At 60.9% G+C, this 18945-nt stretch overlaps 1 protein-coding gene across 7 annotated transcripts in view; it reads right to left on the minus strand.

Annotated features, from left to right (window-relative positions):
- Nucleotides 1–18097, minus strand: part of LOC135447212 (transcription factor COE4-like) — a 32488-nt gene extending 14391 nt beyond the window's left edge. For 3 of the 7 annotated variants that reach the window (XR_010440021.1, XR_010440022.1, XM_064712122.1), the window contains exons 1-8: nucleotides 17837–18097; nucleotides 17116–17234; nucleotides 9721–9877; nucleotides 9469–9532; nucleotides 9321–9376; nucleotides 8683–8756; nucleotides 7423–7491; nucleotides 1936–2017 (exon numbers count right to left, since the gene is read on the minus strand). Coding sequence is in view for 5 of the 7 variants with exons in the window: in XM_064712122.1 (XP_064568192.1) it covers nucleotides 1936–2017; nucleotides 7423–7491; nucleotides 8683–8756; nucleotides 9321–9376; nucleotides 9469–9532; nucleotides 9721–9877; nucleotides 17116–17234; nucleotides 17837–18097 (882 nt within the window). In the remaining 2 variants the exon portion in view is untranslated. Of the gene's footprint in view, nucleotides 1–1935; nucleotides 2018–7422; nucleotides 7492–8682; nucleotides 8757–9320; nucleotides 9377–9468; nucleotides 9533–9720; nucleotides 9878–17115; nucleotides 17250–17836 lie in introns of those variants that run through there. The other 4 variants (XM_064712125.1, XM_064712123.1, XM_064712126.1 and 1 more) reach the window with 2 other exon arrangements.
- Between the last annotated feature and the right edge of the window lie 848 nt (nucleotides 18098–18945).

The following is an 18945-nucleotide window of genomic DNA, read 5'->3' on the forward strand; positions in this document are numbered from 1 at the left end:
CCAAACCCCTTTTAGGGTCACCCCCACTGCTACTAATTCCCCACAGAGGACCCCAAACCCCTTTTTTAGGGCCACCTCCACACCCCCTAATCCCCCAAACCCCGCTCAGGACCCCTCCAGCGCACCCTAAACCCCTTTTAGGACCACCCCCAATCCCCCATCCCCTAAAAGGGAACCCCCACCCCCATTCCCGTCCCCCCCTAATCCCACAAACCCCACAAACCCCACAAATCCTCGCCCCCCCTTTTCCCTTTTCCCGCCGCTCTCCCGCCGCCGATGCCGCGATGCAAATGGGGTCGTTAATCACCGAAATGTCATAATTAACATCTCGTTAGCGAGCCCTGATGAACCTCGGGGGGGGGCCAGGACCCAGCTGCGACCGCGGGGGGGGGGGGGGGGGTTGTGGGGGGAGCGGAGAATTTTGGGGTTTTCAGGGCGGATTTGGGGTTTTTTATAGGGTGATCATGGGATTTTTAGGGTAGCGGCGGATTTGGGGATTTTCAAAGGGGTCGAGGGGAATTGGGGGCTCGATTCCCCCTGAACGGGGGGAATCGAGCCCCCAATTCCCCTCGACCCCTTTAGGAAATCTTTTTGGGGTCACCTGCATCACAAACCTCCTTTTGGAGGTCGAAATTTGGGGTTTTTTATAGGGTGGCGGTAGATTTTTAGGGTGGCAGAGGATTTGGGATTTTTCAAAGGGGCCGAGGGGAATTGGGGACTCGATTCCCCTCAATCCCTTAGGAAACTTTTTTAGGGTCATTTGCACCCCTTTTGGAGGTCAAAATTTGGGGTTTTTTTATAGGGAGGCAGTGGGATTTTTAGGGTAGAGGCGGATTTGGGGTTTTTCAAAGGGGTTTGAAGGGAATTTGGGACTCGATTCCCCCTGAACGGGGAATTCCTCTTGACCTCTTTGGAGATTCTTTCCAGGGTCACCTGCACCCCTTTTTGGGGTCAAAATTTGGGGTTTTCATAGGGCGGCAATGGAATTTTTAGGGTGGTGGCGGATTTGGGATTTTCAAAGCGGTCAAGGGGAATTGGGGGCTCAATTCCCCTCAAAAAACCCCTTTTGGGGATTCTTTTTGGGGTCACTTGTACCCCTTTTTGGGGTCAAAATTTTGGAGATTTTTGGGGTTTTCAGGCCGGATTTGGGGTTTTTTATAGAACAGCAGTGGGATTTTTGGGGTAGCGGAAAATTTGGGATTTCAAGTCTCAACTTCAAGAAATTTGGGGAATCAAGTCTCCAATTCCCCTCGAACCCCTAAAAAACCCGCCACCACCCTAAAAAATCCACTGCCACCCTATAAAGGGTGACACTTGGAGGTGACACTTGGGGACATCACAAATAGGGTGGAGGACATCCCAAAAAGCAGTTCAGGTGAACCCAAAAAAATTTCCTAAAGGGGTTGAGGGGAATTGAGTCCCCAATTTGCCTTGACCCCTTTAGGAAATCCCAAATCCACCACCGAGCTATAAAAGGTGACACTTCCAGGTGACACTTGGGGACATCAAGGAGGAGATCCCAAAAAGGGATTCAGGCAACTCCAAAAGGATTCCCCAAAGGGTCGAGGGAGTTTGGGGACTCAATTCCTCTTGATCCATTTGAAAATCCCAAATTTACCACCACCCTATAAAAAAACCCTAAATTTTGACCCCAAAAAGGGGTGAGGTGACCCCAAAAACGATTTCCATAAGGGGTTGAGTGGAATTGAGTCCCCAGTTTGCCTCGACCCCTTTGAAAATCCCAAATTTCCCACCACCCTAAAAAATCTACCGCCACCCTATAAAAAACCCCAAATTTCAATCCCTAAAAGGGGGGTTGAGGTGCAGGCGACCCCAAAAAGATTCCCCTCGACCCCTTTGGGAAATCCCTTTGGGGTCTCCTACACCCCTTTTTAGTGTCCCCTCCACCCTCTCGGTGATGTCCCCAAGTGTCACCTGGAAGCGCCGCATGTCCCGCGGATTCCCGGCGTTTTTCAGGCAGTTCTGGTTGCACTTGAGGAAAAACTTGAGGAAAAACCTGGAATGGGGTGAAAAAAAAGAGGGGACAAACGTGTCCCCACGATGTCCCCATCCCAGTGTCCCCATGGTGTCTCCAATCCCAGTGTTCCCATCTGTTGTCCCCATCCCAATGTCCCTTCTTGTCACCACCCCATTATTGTCTCCATCCCAGTGTCCCCATTCTGTTTCCATTCTGTCCCCATGGCGTCCCCAGTCCTGGTGTCCCCATCCCAAAGTTCCATTCTGTCCTCGTTCTGCTGTCCCTTCTTGTCACCACCCCATTATTGTCCCCATCCAATTCTTGGTGTCCCCATTACGATCCCGGTGTCCCCATCCTGGTGTTCCCATCCCCATCCCAGTGTCCCCATCCTGCCCCCATCCCAGTGTCCCATTGTGTCCCTGTTTTGCTGTCCCTTCTTGTCACCACCCCATTATTGTCCCCATCCCAGTGTCCCCATCCCCATCCCGGTGTCCCCATTGCCATCCCAGTGTCCCCACCACCATCCCGGTGCCCCATCCTGTCCCCATCCCAGTGTCCCCATCCACATCTTGGTGCCCCCATTCTGTCCCCATCCCAGTGTCCCCATCCTGGTGTCCCCATTGCCATCCCAGTGTCCCCATCCCAGTGTTCCCGTCCCCATCCACATCTTGGTGTCCCCATTCTGTCTCCATCCTGTCCCAAATCCTGGTGTCCCCATCCCAATGTCTCATTCTGTCCCCCTTCTGCTGTCCTTTCTTGTCACCACCCCATTATTGTCCCCATCCCAATGTCCCCATTCCCATCCCAGTGTCCCCATCCCACTGGGGGTGACACCGGGGTCCCTGGGAACACTGGGGACCCCCGGGCCCGTCCTTGGGGTCACACGGGGTTTGGGGACATCTGGGTGACCCCAAGTGGGGTCAGCCCCTGGTCAGGCTGGGGGGACACGGAGGGGGATCCCAGGGAACGGGGATCCCACAAAAAGGGGGATTCCACAAAAAGGCATTACATGGAAAGGGGATCCCATAAAAAAGGGCGGTCCCAGGGAATGGGGATCCCACAAAAAAAGAGTTCCATGGAAATGGGATCCCATAAAAAGGGGATCCCACAAAAAAGGGGTTACGTGGAAAGGAGATCTCGCAAAAAGGGGTCCCAGAAAAAGGGGATCCCACAAAAAAAGGGGTTACATGGAAAGGGGATCCCACAAAAAGCAGGTCCCAAAAAAAGAGGATCCCATGGAAAAGGGGTCTCAGGAAGAGGGGATCCCACAAAAAGGGGATCCCAGGAAAGAAGGGTTCCAGGGGCAAAAGGGGATCCCAGGGATCCCATAAAAAGAGGATCCTGAAAAAAGGGGATCCCACAAAAAAGGAGATCCCACAAAAAAGGGGTCATGAGGGAAAAGGATCCCACAAAAAAGTGGTTACATGGAAAGGGGGATCCCAGGGAATGGGGATCCCATAGAAAAGCGGTCCCACAGAAAGGGGTTTCCAGGGAAAGTTAATCCTACAGAGAGGGGGTCCCAGGGAAAGAGATTCCACAATAAAGGGGTCCCATGGATGAGGGGATCTCAGGGAAAAGGGGATCCCACAAATCAGGGGATCCCGTGGGTGAGGGGATCCCACAAAAAGGGATCTCATGGAGAGGGCATCCCATAAAAAGGAACTGCCAGGGAGGGGAGGATCCCATGGAAAAGGGGTCCCAGGGAATGGGGATCCCACAAAAAAGGGTTTTCCATGAAAGGGGGATCCCATAAACAGCAGATCCCATGAAATGGGGGTCCCACAGCGAGGGGCTCCCCATGGAAAAGATGAATCCCAAAAAAGGGGGATCCTGCAAAAAGGGGGAATCCCGCAAAAAGGGGGAATCCCGCAAAAAGGGGTCTCATTTAGAGAATCCCATGGAGGGAGGGATCATAGGGAGAGAGGATCCCATGGAAAAGGCGGATCCCACAAAAAGGGGTCTCATTTACAGGATCCCATGGAAAAGGGGGACCCCACAGCAAGGGGCTCCCCATGGAAAGGGGGATCCCATAAAAAGGGAGTCCCAAAAAAAGAGGGATCCCACAAAAAGGGAGATCCCATAAAAAGAGGATCCCACAGAAAGGGGTCTCATCTCTAGGACCCCATGGAAAAGGGGGGACCCCACAAAAAGGGATCTCACACTGAGGAGGTCCCGACCCCACAGAAAGGGGGTTCCACCTTATGGAACAACACAGGAAAAGGGGGGCTCCCCCCATTCCCCACATTCCCATAATCCCATTCCCGCCCCGCGGGTGGTAATCAGGGCAAGGAAGAAGCTGGAAAACGCCGGGAAACACCCCAAAAACGCCCCGAAAACGCCCCAAAAACACCCCAAAAACGGTCCCGCCACCCCCAGCACATCGCAGCCGCGAGGGAACCCCAAACCCCCAAAAAAACCCCACAAAATCCCCCCAAATCCCAGCCCCAGGTAGGGGGGCTGGGGCTGAACCCCCGCGAGTTAAAAATACGGGGCCGGCGCATTAATTAGCATCGCTAATTACCATTGAATATGCAAATGCCCGGCGCCGCTGCCGAGCACCTTGTGCTCGCGGCGCATAAATTTGAATGCGCAATTAGCATAATCGTGGCTAATTAATGAGAAGCGTCAATTTTCGCAGCCGGGTAATTTGATTAACGCCGCGAGAGGGGCACTTAGCGCGCTCTCAAACCAGCGGGGCTGGCCCGGGGGGGGACACGGGGACACGGGGGACAGGGGGGGCTCGCGACAGGGATGGGGACACGGATGGGGACACTGCTGGCCCTGCGTGACCCCCCGGAAGGGACGGGGATGGAGACACCCCAAAAGTGATGGGGATGGGAGAGGGGACACCCCTGAATTCCTGGGGTGGGTTGGGGACACCCCAAAAGTGACGGGGATGGGGACAGGGGACACCCTGATAGTGATGGGGAGGACAGGTTGGGGACATGACTGGAACTGCATGACCCCCCAAAAGGGATGGGAATGGGGAGAAGGGACCCCCCAAAAGTGACAGGGATGGGGACAGGAGACACCCCAAAAGTGATGGAGATACCCCAAAAGTCCTGAGGTGGGTTGGGGACACCCCAAAAGTCGTGGGGAAGTTTGGGGACACCCAAAAGTACTGGGAATGGGGCATCCCAAAAGTGTTATGAATGGGGAGAAGGGACCCCCCAAAAGTGACAGGGATGGGGACAGGAGACACCCCAAAAGTGATGGAGATACCCCAAAAGTCCTGAGGTGGGTTGGGGACACCCCAAAAGTCTTGTGATTGGGGGCAGGGGACACCCCAAAAGTCCTGGGGAAGTTTGGGGACACCCAAAAGTACTGGGAATGGGGGCATCCCAAAAGTGTTATGAATGGGGAGAGGGGACACCCCAAAAGTGACAGGAATGGGGACCAGGGGACACCTTGGAAGTGACAGGAATGGGGACAGGGGACACCCCAAAAGTGATGGGGATAGGGACAGGGGATTGGAGACACCCCAAAAGTGATGGGAATGGGGATTGGGCGTTGGCGACACCCCAAAAGTGACAGAGATGGGGACAGGGGACTGGGGACACCCTAAAACTGATGGGGATTGGGACACCCCAAAAGTCATGGGAATGGGGAGAGGAGACACCCCAAAGTGATGGGGATGAGGACACTCCATAAGTGTTGTGAATGGGGACAGGGGACACCCCAAAGTGATGGGGATGGGGACACCCCAGAATTCCTGAGGTGGGTTGGGGACATCCCGAAAGTGATGAGGACGGGGACAGAGGACACCCTAAAAGTGATGGGGACAGGGGACAGGGGACAACACAAAATTATCAGAATGGAGACACTTCAAAAGTCCTGGGGCGGGTTGGGGACACCCCAAAAGTGACAAGAATGAGGACAGGGAATTTGGGGACACCCCAAAAGTGACGGGGATGGGGGAAGAGGACACGCCAAAAGTGACAGAGATGGGGAGAGGGAACACCCCAAAAGTGCTGGGAATTGTGACATCCAGAAAGTCCTGGGGTGGGTTGGGGACACCCCAAAAGCGTTGTGAATGGGGACTGGGGACACCCTAAAAGCGATGGGGATGAGGACAGAGGACACCCCGAAAGGGATGCAGACAGGGACACCCCGAAAGTGATGTGAGTGGGGAAAGGGGACACCCCAAAAGTGAGAGGGATGGGGACAGAGGACACACCAAAAGTGATGGGAATGGGGACATCCAGAAAGTCCTGGAGCAGGCTGGGGACACCCCAAAAGTGACAGGGACGGGGGGCACAGGTTGGGGACACGCCTGGAACTGCATGACCCCCGAAAGGGATGGGAATGGGGACAGGGGTTGGGGACACCCCGAAAGTTAAGGGGTGGGTTTGGGACACCCCAAAAGTGATGAGGATGGGGAGAGAGGACTTCCCTAAAGTCCTGGGGTGGGTTGGGGACACTCCTGCAAGTGGGTGACCCCCAAAAGTGATGGGCACAGGGGCACCCTGAAAGTGCTGTGAATGGAGACACCCCAAAAGTCCTGGGGCGGGTTGGGGACACCCCAAAATTTCTGGGGGTGAGGGGGACAGGTTGGGGACACACCTGACACGAAAGTGCTGGGGATGCAGAGAGGGAGTTGGGGACACCCCAAAAGTCTTGGGGCGGGTTGGGGACAAGTTGGGGACACCCCTGGAAGAGGGTAACCCCCCCAAAAGTGCTGGGGATGGGGACAGGGGATTGGGGACATCCCAAAATGCTGTGAAGGGGGACCAGGGACTCCCCAAACATCCTGGGGTGGGTTTGAGGACACCCCAAAAGTGCTGGGGAGGGGCGGGACAGGTTGGGGACACTCCTGGCACTGGGTGACCCCCTAAAAGGCCCATGGATGGGGACAGGGGGTTGGGGACACCCCGAAAGTCCTTGGGGGCAGACTGGGGGACCCCCCAAAAGTCCTGCGGCTGAGGAGGGGACATTTGGGACATGGCCACCAACCATCGGGGTGTCACCTCCCAAGGGGACACCACCCCCAAAAGCGCCATGATGGGGACAGCCCCAGGACGCCTGCGGGACAGGGGACACGGGGACAATGGCAGTGACAAGGGGACAACAAGTGACAATGCCGGGCTTGGCTTGGTGGCACCAGGGAGGTGACACTGGGACAGGCAGGAGGACCCCGGTGGGGACAGGGACAGAGGGACCTTAGGGACGGGGACACAGCCACCCTGGGATGTCCCCAATGCACCAGTGCCACCTCCATTATTGATGTGACCGCTGGGGACATCTGTCACCGCTGTCACCCCCTGGGGGCACCCAGAGTGCCCTCTGCTGTCCCTTGGCTCATCAGCGTCATGTCCCCAAGCTTGGGGACACCGCCGGTGCTGCCATCCCCTCCAGGTCACCATGAGGTCTCCCGATGTCCCCAGTGTTCCCCAATGTCCCCAGAGTCTCATGAGGTCCCCCAATGTCCCCAGTGTCCCCAGCACCTGTCGATGATGACGGGGTCCGAGGGGGTCTCGTTGCGGTTCCCGCAGCTCTTCTTGTCACAGCAGCGGCTGGACACGGGGACAGCAGGTGACATCAGGGGACAGCGAGGACTGAGGGACCCCCCAAACTCCGGGGGGGACGCGCCAGGTCCCCGTGTCCCACCCTGGGACCGCCCCATCACTCAGGGGTGGGGGACAGAGGGGACAGTGGGGAGGGGACACAGCAGGGGGACACTCAGGGGTGGCACTTTGCCACCCCTTTATGGGGTTGGGGACAGATTTGGGGGTCCTGGGGGCTCTGTGTCCTCTCTGGGTGGCTCTGAAGGCCTTGGGGACCCGTCCCTGTCACCCTCGGGGGCTCCGTGTCACCTCTGGGTGGCTCTGAAGATGTTGGGGACCCATCCCTGTCACGCTTGGGTGGCTCTGAAGGGGTTGGGGACCCATCCCTGTCACCCTTTAATGGCTCTGGAGGGATTGGAGACCCATCTGTGTCACCCTGGGTGGCTCTGAAGGGGCTGGGGACCTGTCCCTGTCACCCTCAGATGGCTCTGAAGGGCTTGGGGACCCGTCCCTGTCACCTCAGGGGGCTCCATGTCACCTCTGGGTGGCTCTGAAGTGGTTGGGAACCCGTCCCTGTCACCATTGGGTGGCTCTGGAGGGGCTGGGGACCCATCTCTGTCACCCTTTAATGGCTCTGGAGGGATTGAAGACCCATCTCTGTCACCCTGGGTGGCTCTGAAGGGGTTGGGGACCTGTCCCTGTCACCCTCAGATGGCTCTGAAGGGCTTGGGGACCCGTCCCTGTCACCTCAGGAGGCTCCATGTCACCTCTGGGTGGCTCTGAAGGGGCTGGGGACCCTTCCTGTCACCCTCGGGGACTCTATGTCACCTCCAGGTGGCTCTGAAGGGGTTGAGGACCCGTCCCTGTCACCTCCAGGTGGTTCTGAAGTGGTTGGGGACCCGTCCCTGTCACCATTGGGTGGCTCTGGAGGGGCTGGGGACCCTCCCTGTCACCCTCGGGGACTCTGTGTCACCTCCAGGTGGCTCTGAAGGGGTTGAGGACCCGTCCCTGTCACCCGCAGGTGACACAGCAGGGCCACCCGCAGCCCCGACCCCGAGGGGACACCGGGGGTGGCCTGTCCCCTGTCGCGGGGTTAATTAGCGGCGCTGCCTCGGCTCGTTAATTAGCACGAGGGGTCGGTGACCACGAGTGGGCATCGAAGGGACCTTGGGGACACCCCTGTCGCCCCCAGGTTGTCACCTGCACATGATCTCGTGCGTCAGCAGCACCCGGCACATCTCGGGGTTCTTGTCCTGCCCCTCGTAAATGATGGCCTGGAGGGGACACCGAGGGGACAGCCGCGACACCGGGGTGGCACCGCGGAGTCCCCGTCCCCGGCCAGATGTGGCGGCGGGGACATCCAGATGTCACCCGTGGGTGGGGCCGGGGGGATTTTTGGGGGGATTTGGGGGGTGATTTGAGGGATTTGGGGGGGGATTTTTGGGGAGATTTTTGGGGGAGGATTTTTTGGAGTGATTTTTTCGGGGATTTTGGGGGGATTTTGGAGGGGGGATTTTGGGGGGCACTTTTGGGGGGACTTTGAGAGAATTTTTGGGGAGATTTTGGGGGGGTTTTGGGGGATTTTTGGGGGGATTTGGGGGGAATTTGGGGGGCACTTTCGGGGGGCTTTTCGGGGGGCTTTTGGGGAGGATTTTTGGGGAGGATTTTTGGGGGGATTTGGGGTTTTTTTGGGAGGAACTTTTGGGGAAGATTTTTGGGGGGGTTTTTTGGGGGGGGGATTTTTGGGGGGGATTTTTGGGGGAGATTTTTGGGATTTGGGGGATTTTGGGGGAGATTTTGGGGGAGGATTTTGGGGAGGATTTTTGGGGTCTCGGTACCTGCTTGGACATGGAGTCAATGAGGCGGACGTACAAATCCTGCTCGGTCCGCAGCCCTGCGGGGACACCAGAGGGGTCACCCTGCTTGTCACTTCCCGGGGGGACACCCCAAATCCCGCCCCGGATCCCCCCAAACCCTCTCACCCACCGTTGCTGTAGAGCAGCTGCAGCCGGTAGTGGATCCCGTTGTTGGTTTTCTCCCCGTTCTGCTCCTTGAGGGGTTTTGGGGACAAAATTCACAGCCAGGGTCACTCAGTGTCCCCTCCTGGTCACTCCATGTCCCTCCCACCCCGTTTTGGCGTCACTCATGCCACAATTTGGGGTAGCGCTCCGACCTCACCATGACTGCGACCCTGCGGGGGTTTTTGGGGCGGTTTGGGGTTTTTTTGGGGTTTCTCACCCGCTCCTTCTCCACGAAGTCGATGAAGCAGGTGCGCTCCACCTCCACGGGCTGGCCCTGGCGGTCGTACATGGCCAGCACGAAGTGGAAGAAGTTGGACTTGCGCAGGTTGGCCGGGGGCTGCTTCTCGAAGTGAGCGCGGGCCAGCGACACCCCGCTGCGACAGCGACACGGTGTGGGGACAGCCGCGACAGTGACACGGTGCGGGGACAGCCGCGACAGTGACACGGCCACAGCCCCGGCAGCACGGTTACCCCCCCACCCCTGCAGCAGCAGGAACCCCAAACCCCAGGAAGCCCAAACCCCGAGAACTGCAGCACTGGGAACCCCCAAAACCCAAGAACCCCAAATCCCGGGAACCCCAAACCCCGAGAACCCCAAAACCTCGAGAATCCCAACACTGGGAACCCCAAAGCCCCAGAAACTCCAAACCCCGAGTCCCCTGAACCCCCAAATCCCGAGAACCCCAAGCCCCAAGAGCCCCAAACACCAATAACCCCAAACCCCGGGGACCCCAAACCCCAAGGAACCCAACACCGGGAACCCCAAACCCCCCCGAGAACCCCAAACCCCGAGAACTCCAGACCTCAGGAACTCCAAACCCTGGGAATCTCAGTCCTGGGGACCCCCAGCACAGGGAACCCCAGTCCTGGGGATCCCCATCCCCATGAACCCCAGTCCTGGAGATCCCCAGCACCGGAACCCCCCAAACCACGTCCGGGGATCCCCCAGGACTGGGACCCTCAGTGCCTCATCCCAGGGAGCCCCAGCACCAGAACCTCCAAACCCCGAGAACCTCAGTCCTGGGGATCCCCAACACCGGAACCCCCGAACTCCAAAAAACCCATTCCTGGGGATCCCCATCCCCATGAACCCCAGTTCTGGGGATCCCAAGTACCAGAACCCCCCAGACCCCGTCGGGGGGTCCCCCAGGACTGGAACTCCCAGGACCCCCCAGCACCCCATCCCCGGGATCCCCACCCTTAAGAACCCCAGTCCTGGGACCCCCAGCACCAGGAACCCAAATCCTGGGGATCCCCAGCACCGGGAACCCCCAAAACCCCGTCTGGGGGACCCTCAGGACTGGGACCTGCAGCACTCCATCCCCAGGAACATCAGACCTGGGGACCCCCCCCAGCACTGGGACCCTCAGGACCCCACCCCAGGGACCCCCCAGCTCCCCGTCCTGGGGATCCCCATCCCTAAAAACCCAAATCCTGGGAACCCCCAACACGGGGACCCCCAGCACCCCATTACCAGGACTGGGATCCCCAGTCGCCCATCCCGAGGGCTCCCAGCACTCCATTCCCAGGAACCCCAAAACCTTCTCTGTGGGACACTGGCACCCCCAGCTCCCCATCCTGGGAACCCCAAAACCCCAGCCAGGGGACCCCCAGCTCTGGGACCCTCAGTGCTCCATCTCCAGGATCCCCATCCCCGAGAACCCAAATTCTGGGGACCCCCAGCACCGGGAACCCCAAAACCTCCTCCATGGGACACCAACACCCCCAGCTCCCCATCCTGGGGATCCCCATTCCCAAGAACCCAAATTCTTGGGACCCCCAGTTCCAGGAACCCCAAAACCTCCTCCACGGAACACCAACACCCCCAACTCTCCATCCAGGGGATGCCCAGCACTGGGAACCCCCAAAACCCCATCTGGGGAACTCCCAAGTCTGGAACTCCCAGCACTCCATCTCCAGGATCCCCATCCCTGAGAACCCAAATTCTGGGGACCCTCAGCACCGGGAACCCCAGAACCTCCTCCATGGGACACGAGCACCCCCAGCTCCCCATCCTGGGGATCCCCATTCCCAAGAACCCAAATTCTTGGGACCCCCAGTACCAGGAACCCCAAAACCTCCTCCACGGAACACCAACACCCCCAACTCTCCATCCAGGGGATGCCCAGCACCGGGAACCCCCAAAACCCCATCTGGGGGATCCCCAGGACTGGGACCCTCAGTGCCCCATCCCGGGGACCCCCAGCACTCCATCTCCAGGATCCCCATCCCCGAGAACCCAAATTCTGGGGACCCCCAGCACCGGGAATCCCAAAACCTCCTCCATGGGACACCAGCACGCCCAGCTCCCCATCCTGGGGATCCCCATTCCCAAGAACCCAAATTCTGGGGACCCCCAGTACCAGGAACCCCAAAACCTCCTCCACGGAACACCAACACCCCCAGCACCCCATTACCAGGGACCCCTAGCACCCCATTACCAGGATTCCCATCTCCAAGAGCCCCAATTCTGGGGACCTCCACTACCGGGACTCCCAGCACCCCATCCCGGGGACCCCCAGCACCGGGAACCCCAAAACCTCCTCCAAGTGACACCCACACCCCCAACTCTCCATCCAGGGGATGCCCAGCACCAGGAACCCCCAAAACCCCATCTGGGGGACTCCCAGGACTGGGACTCCCAGCACTCCATCTCCAGGATCCCCATCCCTGAGAACCCAAATTCTGGGGACCCCCAGCACCGGGAACCCCAGAACCTCCTCCATGGGACACGAGCACCCCCAGCTCCCCATCCTGGGGATCCCCATTCCCAAGAACCCAAATCCTGGGGACCCCCAGCACCCCAACATGAGGACACCTGGAAACTCAGCCCAGGGACCCCCAGCATCCCATTACCAGGACTGGGATCCCCAGTCCCCCATCCCGGGGGACCCCCAAAACCCCATTCCCAGGAACCCCAAAACCTCCTCCATGGGACACCAGCACCCCCAGCTCCCCATCCTGGGGATCCCCTTCCCTGATAACCCAAATCCTGGGGACCCCCACTACCGGGACCCCCAGCACCCCATCTCGGGGCCCCCCAGCACCAGGAACCCCAAAACCTCCTCCATGGGACACCAACACGCCCAGAACCCCATTACCAGGAACCCCAAAACCCTATGACCAGGATTCCCATCCCCAAGAACCCAAATCCTGGGGTACCCCAGCACCAGGGACCCCCAGGACCCCATTACCAGGAACCCCAGCACCCCATTACCAGGATTCCCATCCCCAAGAACCCCAGTTCTGGGGACCCCCATTACCAGAAACCCCCAGCACCCCATTTCCAGGACACTCGGAAATTCAGCACTGGGACCCCCCAAAACCCCCTCCGTGGGACACCAGAACCCCAGCACCCCAACCTGGGGACCCCCTAAACCCCGTCCTGGGGACCCCCCAAAATCTCCTCCATGGGACACCAGCGCCCCATCCCGGGGACCCCCAGCACCCCAACATTGGGACACCCCAAAACAGCACCGGGACCCCCAAACCCTCCTCCATGGGACTCCCAGCACCCCTTCCCGGAATCCCAAAATCCCAAAACTCCAAAATCCCAAAACCCTAAAATCCAGTCCTTGGGACCCCCAGCACCCTGGCCTGGGACCCCCAAAACCTACAGCACCCTGTCCCCAGGGCCACCAGGACCCCATACCCAGGGCCACCAGAACCCTCTCCCCAGAGCCACCAGCCTGTCCCCAAGACCCCCAGGACCCCATGATTAAGGCCACCAGCCTGTCCCCAAGGCTACCAGGACCCCGTCCCTAAGGCTACCAGCATGTCCCCAGGATGACCAACCTGTCCCTAACGCCACCAGCCTGTCCCCAAGATCCCCAGGACTCCATCATTAAGGCCACCAGCCTGTCCCCAAGGCCACCAGCCTGTCCCCAAGACCCCCAGGACTCCATCATTAAGGCCACCAGCCTGTCCCCAAGGCCACCAGGACTCCGTCCCCAGGGTGTCCCCAGGGGGCCACCAGGCTGTCCCCAGCACCCCACGAGGGTGACACCCAGCACCCCCTCCCTGTCTAGGGCAGGGGACACACTTGGGGACACCCTACCCCTGGCATCGGGGACACGAGGGACAGAAGGGGACAGGGGGGACATTCCTGAGCCCTCCCCGCCCAGGTCACCCCTCAGTGCCACCTCTGGGCTCGCCGCTGTCACCGCTGCTGTCCCTGCCCCGACACCCGCGGTGACAGCACGGTGACAGCAGAGCCACATCAGGGACGACGGCTCCAGCACAGTCCCTGTCACTGTCACCGTGTCCCCACCCCGCTGGTGGCCCTGTCCCCTCGGTGTCCCCCCGGTGGCAGCAGAGCGGATCCCCAGTGTCACCCCTGCCACAGCCACGCTCCAACCCAGCCCCTTGGCGACACTCTGGGGACATTTCCCCGAGGACAGCTCCCTCAGCTGTTCCAAAGCGTCCCCAGGGTCACCCACGGGGTCCCAAACTGTCCCCAGGGTCACCCACAGAGTCCCAAATTGTCCCCAGGGACACCCACGGCGTCCCAAAGGGTCCCCAGGGTCACACACGGTGTCCAAAAGGGTCACCCGCGGGGGTCCCAGATTGTCCCCAGGGTCACTCGCGGAGTCCCAAATAGTCCCCAGGGACACCCAAGGGGTCCCAAATTGTCCCCAGGATCACACGCGGTGTCCAAAAGGGTCACCCGCGGGGGTCCCAGATTGTCCCCAGGGACACCCACAGGGGTCCCAAAGTGTCCCCAGGGTCACCCGCGGGGTCCCAAAGTGTCCCGAGGGCCACCCGCGGGGCCACACCTGGCGAGGTGACAATACCTGTGCACGGCCACCCCAAACGGGTCACATCATGTCCCCACACCTGCCGTGGACACCGCGGCGTGTCCCTTGTCCCTTCCCCGCTCTGGTGGCTTCGCTCTCACTGTCCCGCCCCCGCGGGGACACCTCTGTCCCCTCACTGTCCCCTCCCTACAACGGGACAGCCACACCCGCGGCTCCTCCCAGCCCCACAGATTCGCCCAAAGGGCCGCGGTGACAGGCGGGGGTGGCTCTGGCTGTCGCCGCTGTCCCCCGTTGTCCCCCCGGCGCTGCCGGCCCCGCCCGCCGCGTTAATTAATTATTAAAGGCAATCAAGCATTTCCAAGCAGCCGCGGCCCCGGCGCTTCCAGGAAAGCGGCGCCGGCCCCAAAGCGGCTCCGGGGGGGCTCTGGGGACCCCACAGCGGGGACACCCCGGACACGGCGCCAAACCTTTGGGGACACTGCGGGACAGGAGGTTTAGAGGGTCCCGGTGCCACCCCACGGAGCAGGAACTCGGTGCCACCCCCTTGGGGACACTGCGGTGGCCATGGGGACACGCTGGTGTTTGTGGGGTGAGGGTGACACCTCCCCTCAGACAGTGTCCCCACGCGTGGCACTGCCAGCACGGTGGCACACGCCCAGCTGCCACCAGGGTGGCACTGCCCGCTCGGTGACACGTCCCTGTCACCACTGCCAGCCCCGGGTGTGTCCCTCTGTCCCGGGGAGGTTTTGGGGACACAGGACCTGGCACTGCTGTCCCTCAGCTGTGTCACACTGTCACCCCCCGGGGGTGGCCGCGCTTTGGGGTCCCTTTGGGGTTTGGGGGATTCCTTGAGGTTTTCCAGCATCCCAAAGTTTTTGGGGGACCCCGGGGAGCCACCATGACCCCTTAGGGACACCCCAAAGCCGGCAGAGGGGACAGCAGGACAGGGGACAGGGGTGGCACTGAGGGAGAGAGGGACAGGAGAGAGGGGACACTGAGGGAGGGCAGGGAATGGGATTTGAACCCCCAAAAAGGGGAAAGAATGGGATTTGAGTTCCCAGGAGGGCCGGGAATGGGATTTGAGCCCCCTGGAAAAGGCAGGGATGGGATTTGAGCTTCCAGGAGGGCCGGGAATGGGATTTGAGCCCCCTGGAAAAGGCAGGGATGGGATTTGAGCTTCCAGGAGGGCAGGGAATGGGATTTGAGCCCCCAAAGGGTCGGGGAATGGAATTTGAGCCCCCTGGAAAAGGCAGGAATGGGATTTAAGTTCCCCAGAAAAGGCAGGGAATGGGATCTGACTTCCCAGGAGGGCAAGGAATGGGATTTGAGCCCCCCAAAAAGACAGGGAATGGATTCTAAGACCCCTGGAAAAGGCAGGAATGGGATTTGAGTTCCCTGGAAAAGGCAGGAATGGGATTTGAGCCTCAAAGGGGCAGGGAATGGGATCTGACTTCCCAGGAGGGCAGGAATGGGATTTGAGCCCCCCAGAAAAGGAAGGAATGGGATTTGAGTTCCCAGTAGGGCACAGAATGGGATTTGAACCCCCAAAAGGGCAGGGATGGGATTTGATCCACCAGGAGGGCAAGGAATGGGATTTGAGTCCCCCAAAAAGGGAAGGAATGGGATTTGAGCCCCCTGGAAAAGGCAGGAATGGGAATTGAACCCCCCGGAAGAGGCAGGGAATGGGATTCAAATTCCCAAGAAAAGGCAGGGATGGGCACAGACCCCATTCCCGTTGGCACAAACCCCTGGCAGCTGAAACCCAGGATGCCCAGGACACCGGGATAGGGGATCCAGAGGCCCAAAGGAATGCCAGGAAAAATGGGGGGGCACACCCTGGGATGCCTGTGAGAGCCAGGACACTGGAATGCCCATGGAACCTGGGATGCCCACGGTGCCCAGGATGCCCATGGGGCATGGAATACCCTGGAATGCCCACAGTTGATGCCCAGGATGCCCACAGGACCTGGAATTCCTATTCCCATGGATCCCAGGACACTGCCAAAGCCCAGGATTCTCGCAGCCCCTGGAATATCCTGGAATGCCCACAGTTGATGCCCAGGATGCCCACAGGACCTGGAATTCCTATTCCCATGGATCCCAGGACACTGCCAAAGCCCAGGATTCTCGCAGCCCCTGGAATATCCTGGAATGCCCACAGCTGATGCCCAGGATGCCCACAGGACCTGGAATTCCTATTCCATGGATCCCAGGACACTCCCAAAGCCAGGATTCTCGCAGCCCCTGGAATATCCTGGAATGCCCACAGTTGATGCCCAGGATGCCCACAGGACCTGGAATTCCCATTCCCATGGATCCCAGGACACTCCCAGAGCCCAGGATGCCCCTGGAATTTGGGATATCAGCAGAGCCCGGGATGCCCGTGGAAATTTGGGATGCCCACAGAGCCTGGCACATCCACAGCCCTGCGATACCCACACCCATGGAATGCCCACGGAAGCTGGGAAACCCGAGGAGCTCAGGATGCCCAAAGCCCTGGAATGCCCAGAAACACCGGGATACCCATAAAAACCGGGATGCCCATGAAAACCGGGATGCCCGCAGCCCCTGGAACGCCCATGGAAGCTGGGAAACCCGAGGAGCTCAGGATGCCCAGAGCCCTGGAATGCCCAGACCCCCGGGATGCCCATGAAAACCGGGATGCCCACTGCCCCTGGAATACCCCTGGAATGCCCACAGCCCTTGGAATTCCCGCGGACCCCGGGATGCCCGCGGAGCTCGGCTTGCGTCCATCCCGCAGCCCCCGGAGCCGCCGGGCTGCCCCAAAACTGCCCCAAAACTGTCCCCAAGCTGTCCCCGAGCTGTCCCCAAGCTGTCCCCGAGCTGTCCCTTACCTCTGCGCCGCCGTGCTGGCGTCCAGGATGCCGGTGCCCCCCTGCAGCCAGCGGCCGGCGGGGAGCCCCGCGCTCAGCGGCTCCTCCTTCATGGGGACCCCCCCGCGGGGCAGCGCCTCCTGCACCGAGAACATCACCGGGGGGCTCAGGGGGACCCCCGGGCACCCCCGGGATCAGCACCGGGCAGGTGCCGGGGGCCGCCGTCCCGGCCGCCGGGGAAGCGGCATCTGCGGAGGGAGGGATGGAAGGGGAGGGAGGGAAGGGGAGAGGGAGGGAAGGAGGGAGGAGGGGGCGGGAGGGGGCAGAGCCCGAGAAGTTGGAGCCGGAGGAGCCCCGGAGCCAAGCGAGGGGAGGGGAAGGGGCGGGGGGAGAGGGAGGGATGGGGAGGGAGGAGTGGAGGGAGGGATGGGGAGGAAGGCTCGGAGGAGGAGTGGAAGGGATGGATGGAGGGAGGCCCGGAGGAGGAGTAGAAGGATGGAGAGAGGGAGGGCTGGAGGAGGAGTGGAGGGATGGAAGGAAGGAGGGAGAGGAGGGCTGGAGGAAGGCTCGGGAGAGGGAGGGAGGGATGGAGGGAGGCTCGGGGGAGGGAGGGATGGAGCGCGGCACCGGAGGGAAGGAGGGAGGGATGGAGGCTCGCAGGGAGGCAGGGCCGAGGCGCAGGGGAGGAGTGCAGGCGGCCGGGGGGGCCCGGCCGGGGGCGGGGGCTCGGTTCCGTTATTACCGGGCGGGCGGCGGCGGCGGCGGCGGCGGCGCGGGGGGGCGGAGGCAGCGGCGGCGGCAGCGGCAGCAGCAGCAGCAGCGGGCGGCCGGGGGGCGGCCCGGGGGTCCCCGCAACGCCATCACCGCCCTCTCCCCGCCGCCTCCGCCGCCCCCCGGCCCGGCCCCGGCCGCCCGGCTCGGGCAGCAGCACCATGAGCAGCAGCAGCCCGGCTCGCTGCCGCCGCCCCGCCGCCGCCGCCGCCGCCCCACCGGCCCGGGCCATCCCGGCACCGCCGCCGCCGCCGCCGCCTCCCCGGGGAGGCAGGGCCGGAGCCGCCGGGGGAGGCGGGGGCCGCGGCCGGCCAGGCTGACATCATTCCGGGGAGGAGCGGTCCCTCCCCGCGCCCTCCGCCAGGGGGGCACCGGGCACCCCGAGGGGAGACCCCCGCGAGAGACCCCCGGGGAAATCCCAAATGGGGCCCGGGGACAGCGAGAAGTGACCCCGATGTGTCCCCCGAGGCACCTCGGGGGGGAACCCAAAGGGGTGCCGTGGGTGGCACAAAGTGACCCCAATGTGTCCCCAGGGATACCCCAGGGACACCTCAAACCAGCCCCAAGGACACCCCAGGGTGTCCCCAAATGGGTGCCGGGGATGGCACAAAGTGACCCCAATGTGTCCCCAAAGGGGTGCCAGAGGTGGGACAAAGTGACCTCAATGTGTCCCCAGGGACACCCCAGAGTGACCCCAAATGGGTACCGGGGACAGAGCAAAGTGACCTCAATGTGTCCCCAAATGGGTGCTGGGGATGGCACAAAGTGACCCCAGTGTGTCCCAAAAGGGGTGCCAGAGGTGGCACAAAGTGACCTCAACGTGTCCCCAGGGACACCCTGGGGGGATCCCAAACAAGTGCCAGGGATGGCACAAAGTGACCCCAGTGTGTCCCAAAAGGGGTGCCAGAGGTGGCACAAAGTGACCTCAATGTGTCCCCAGGGACACCCTGGGGGGATCCCAAACAAGTGCCAGGGATGGCACAAAGTGACCCCAGTGTGTCCCAAAGGGGTACCAGGGGTGGCACAAAGTGACCCAGTGTTCCCACGTACCCTGGGGGGACCCCAAAGGGATGCCAGAGA

The sequence above is a fragment of the Zonotrichia leucophrys genome, chromosome 4, assembly GCF_028769735.1.
Source record: "Zonotrichia leucophrys gambelii isolate GWCS_2022_RI chromosome 4, RI_Zleu_2.0, whole genome shotgun sequence".
In the NCBI taxonomy this organism is placed as follows: domain Eukaryota; kingdom Metazoa; phylum Chordata; class Aves; order Passeriformes; family Passerellidae; genus Zonotrichia; species Zonotrichia leucophrys.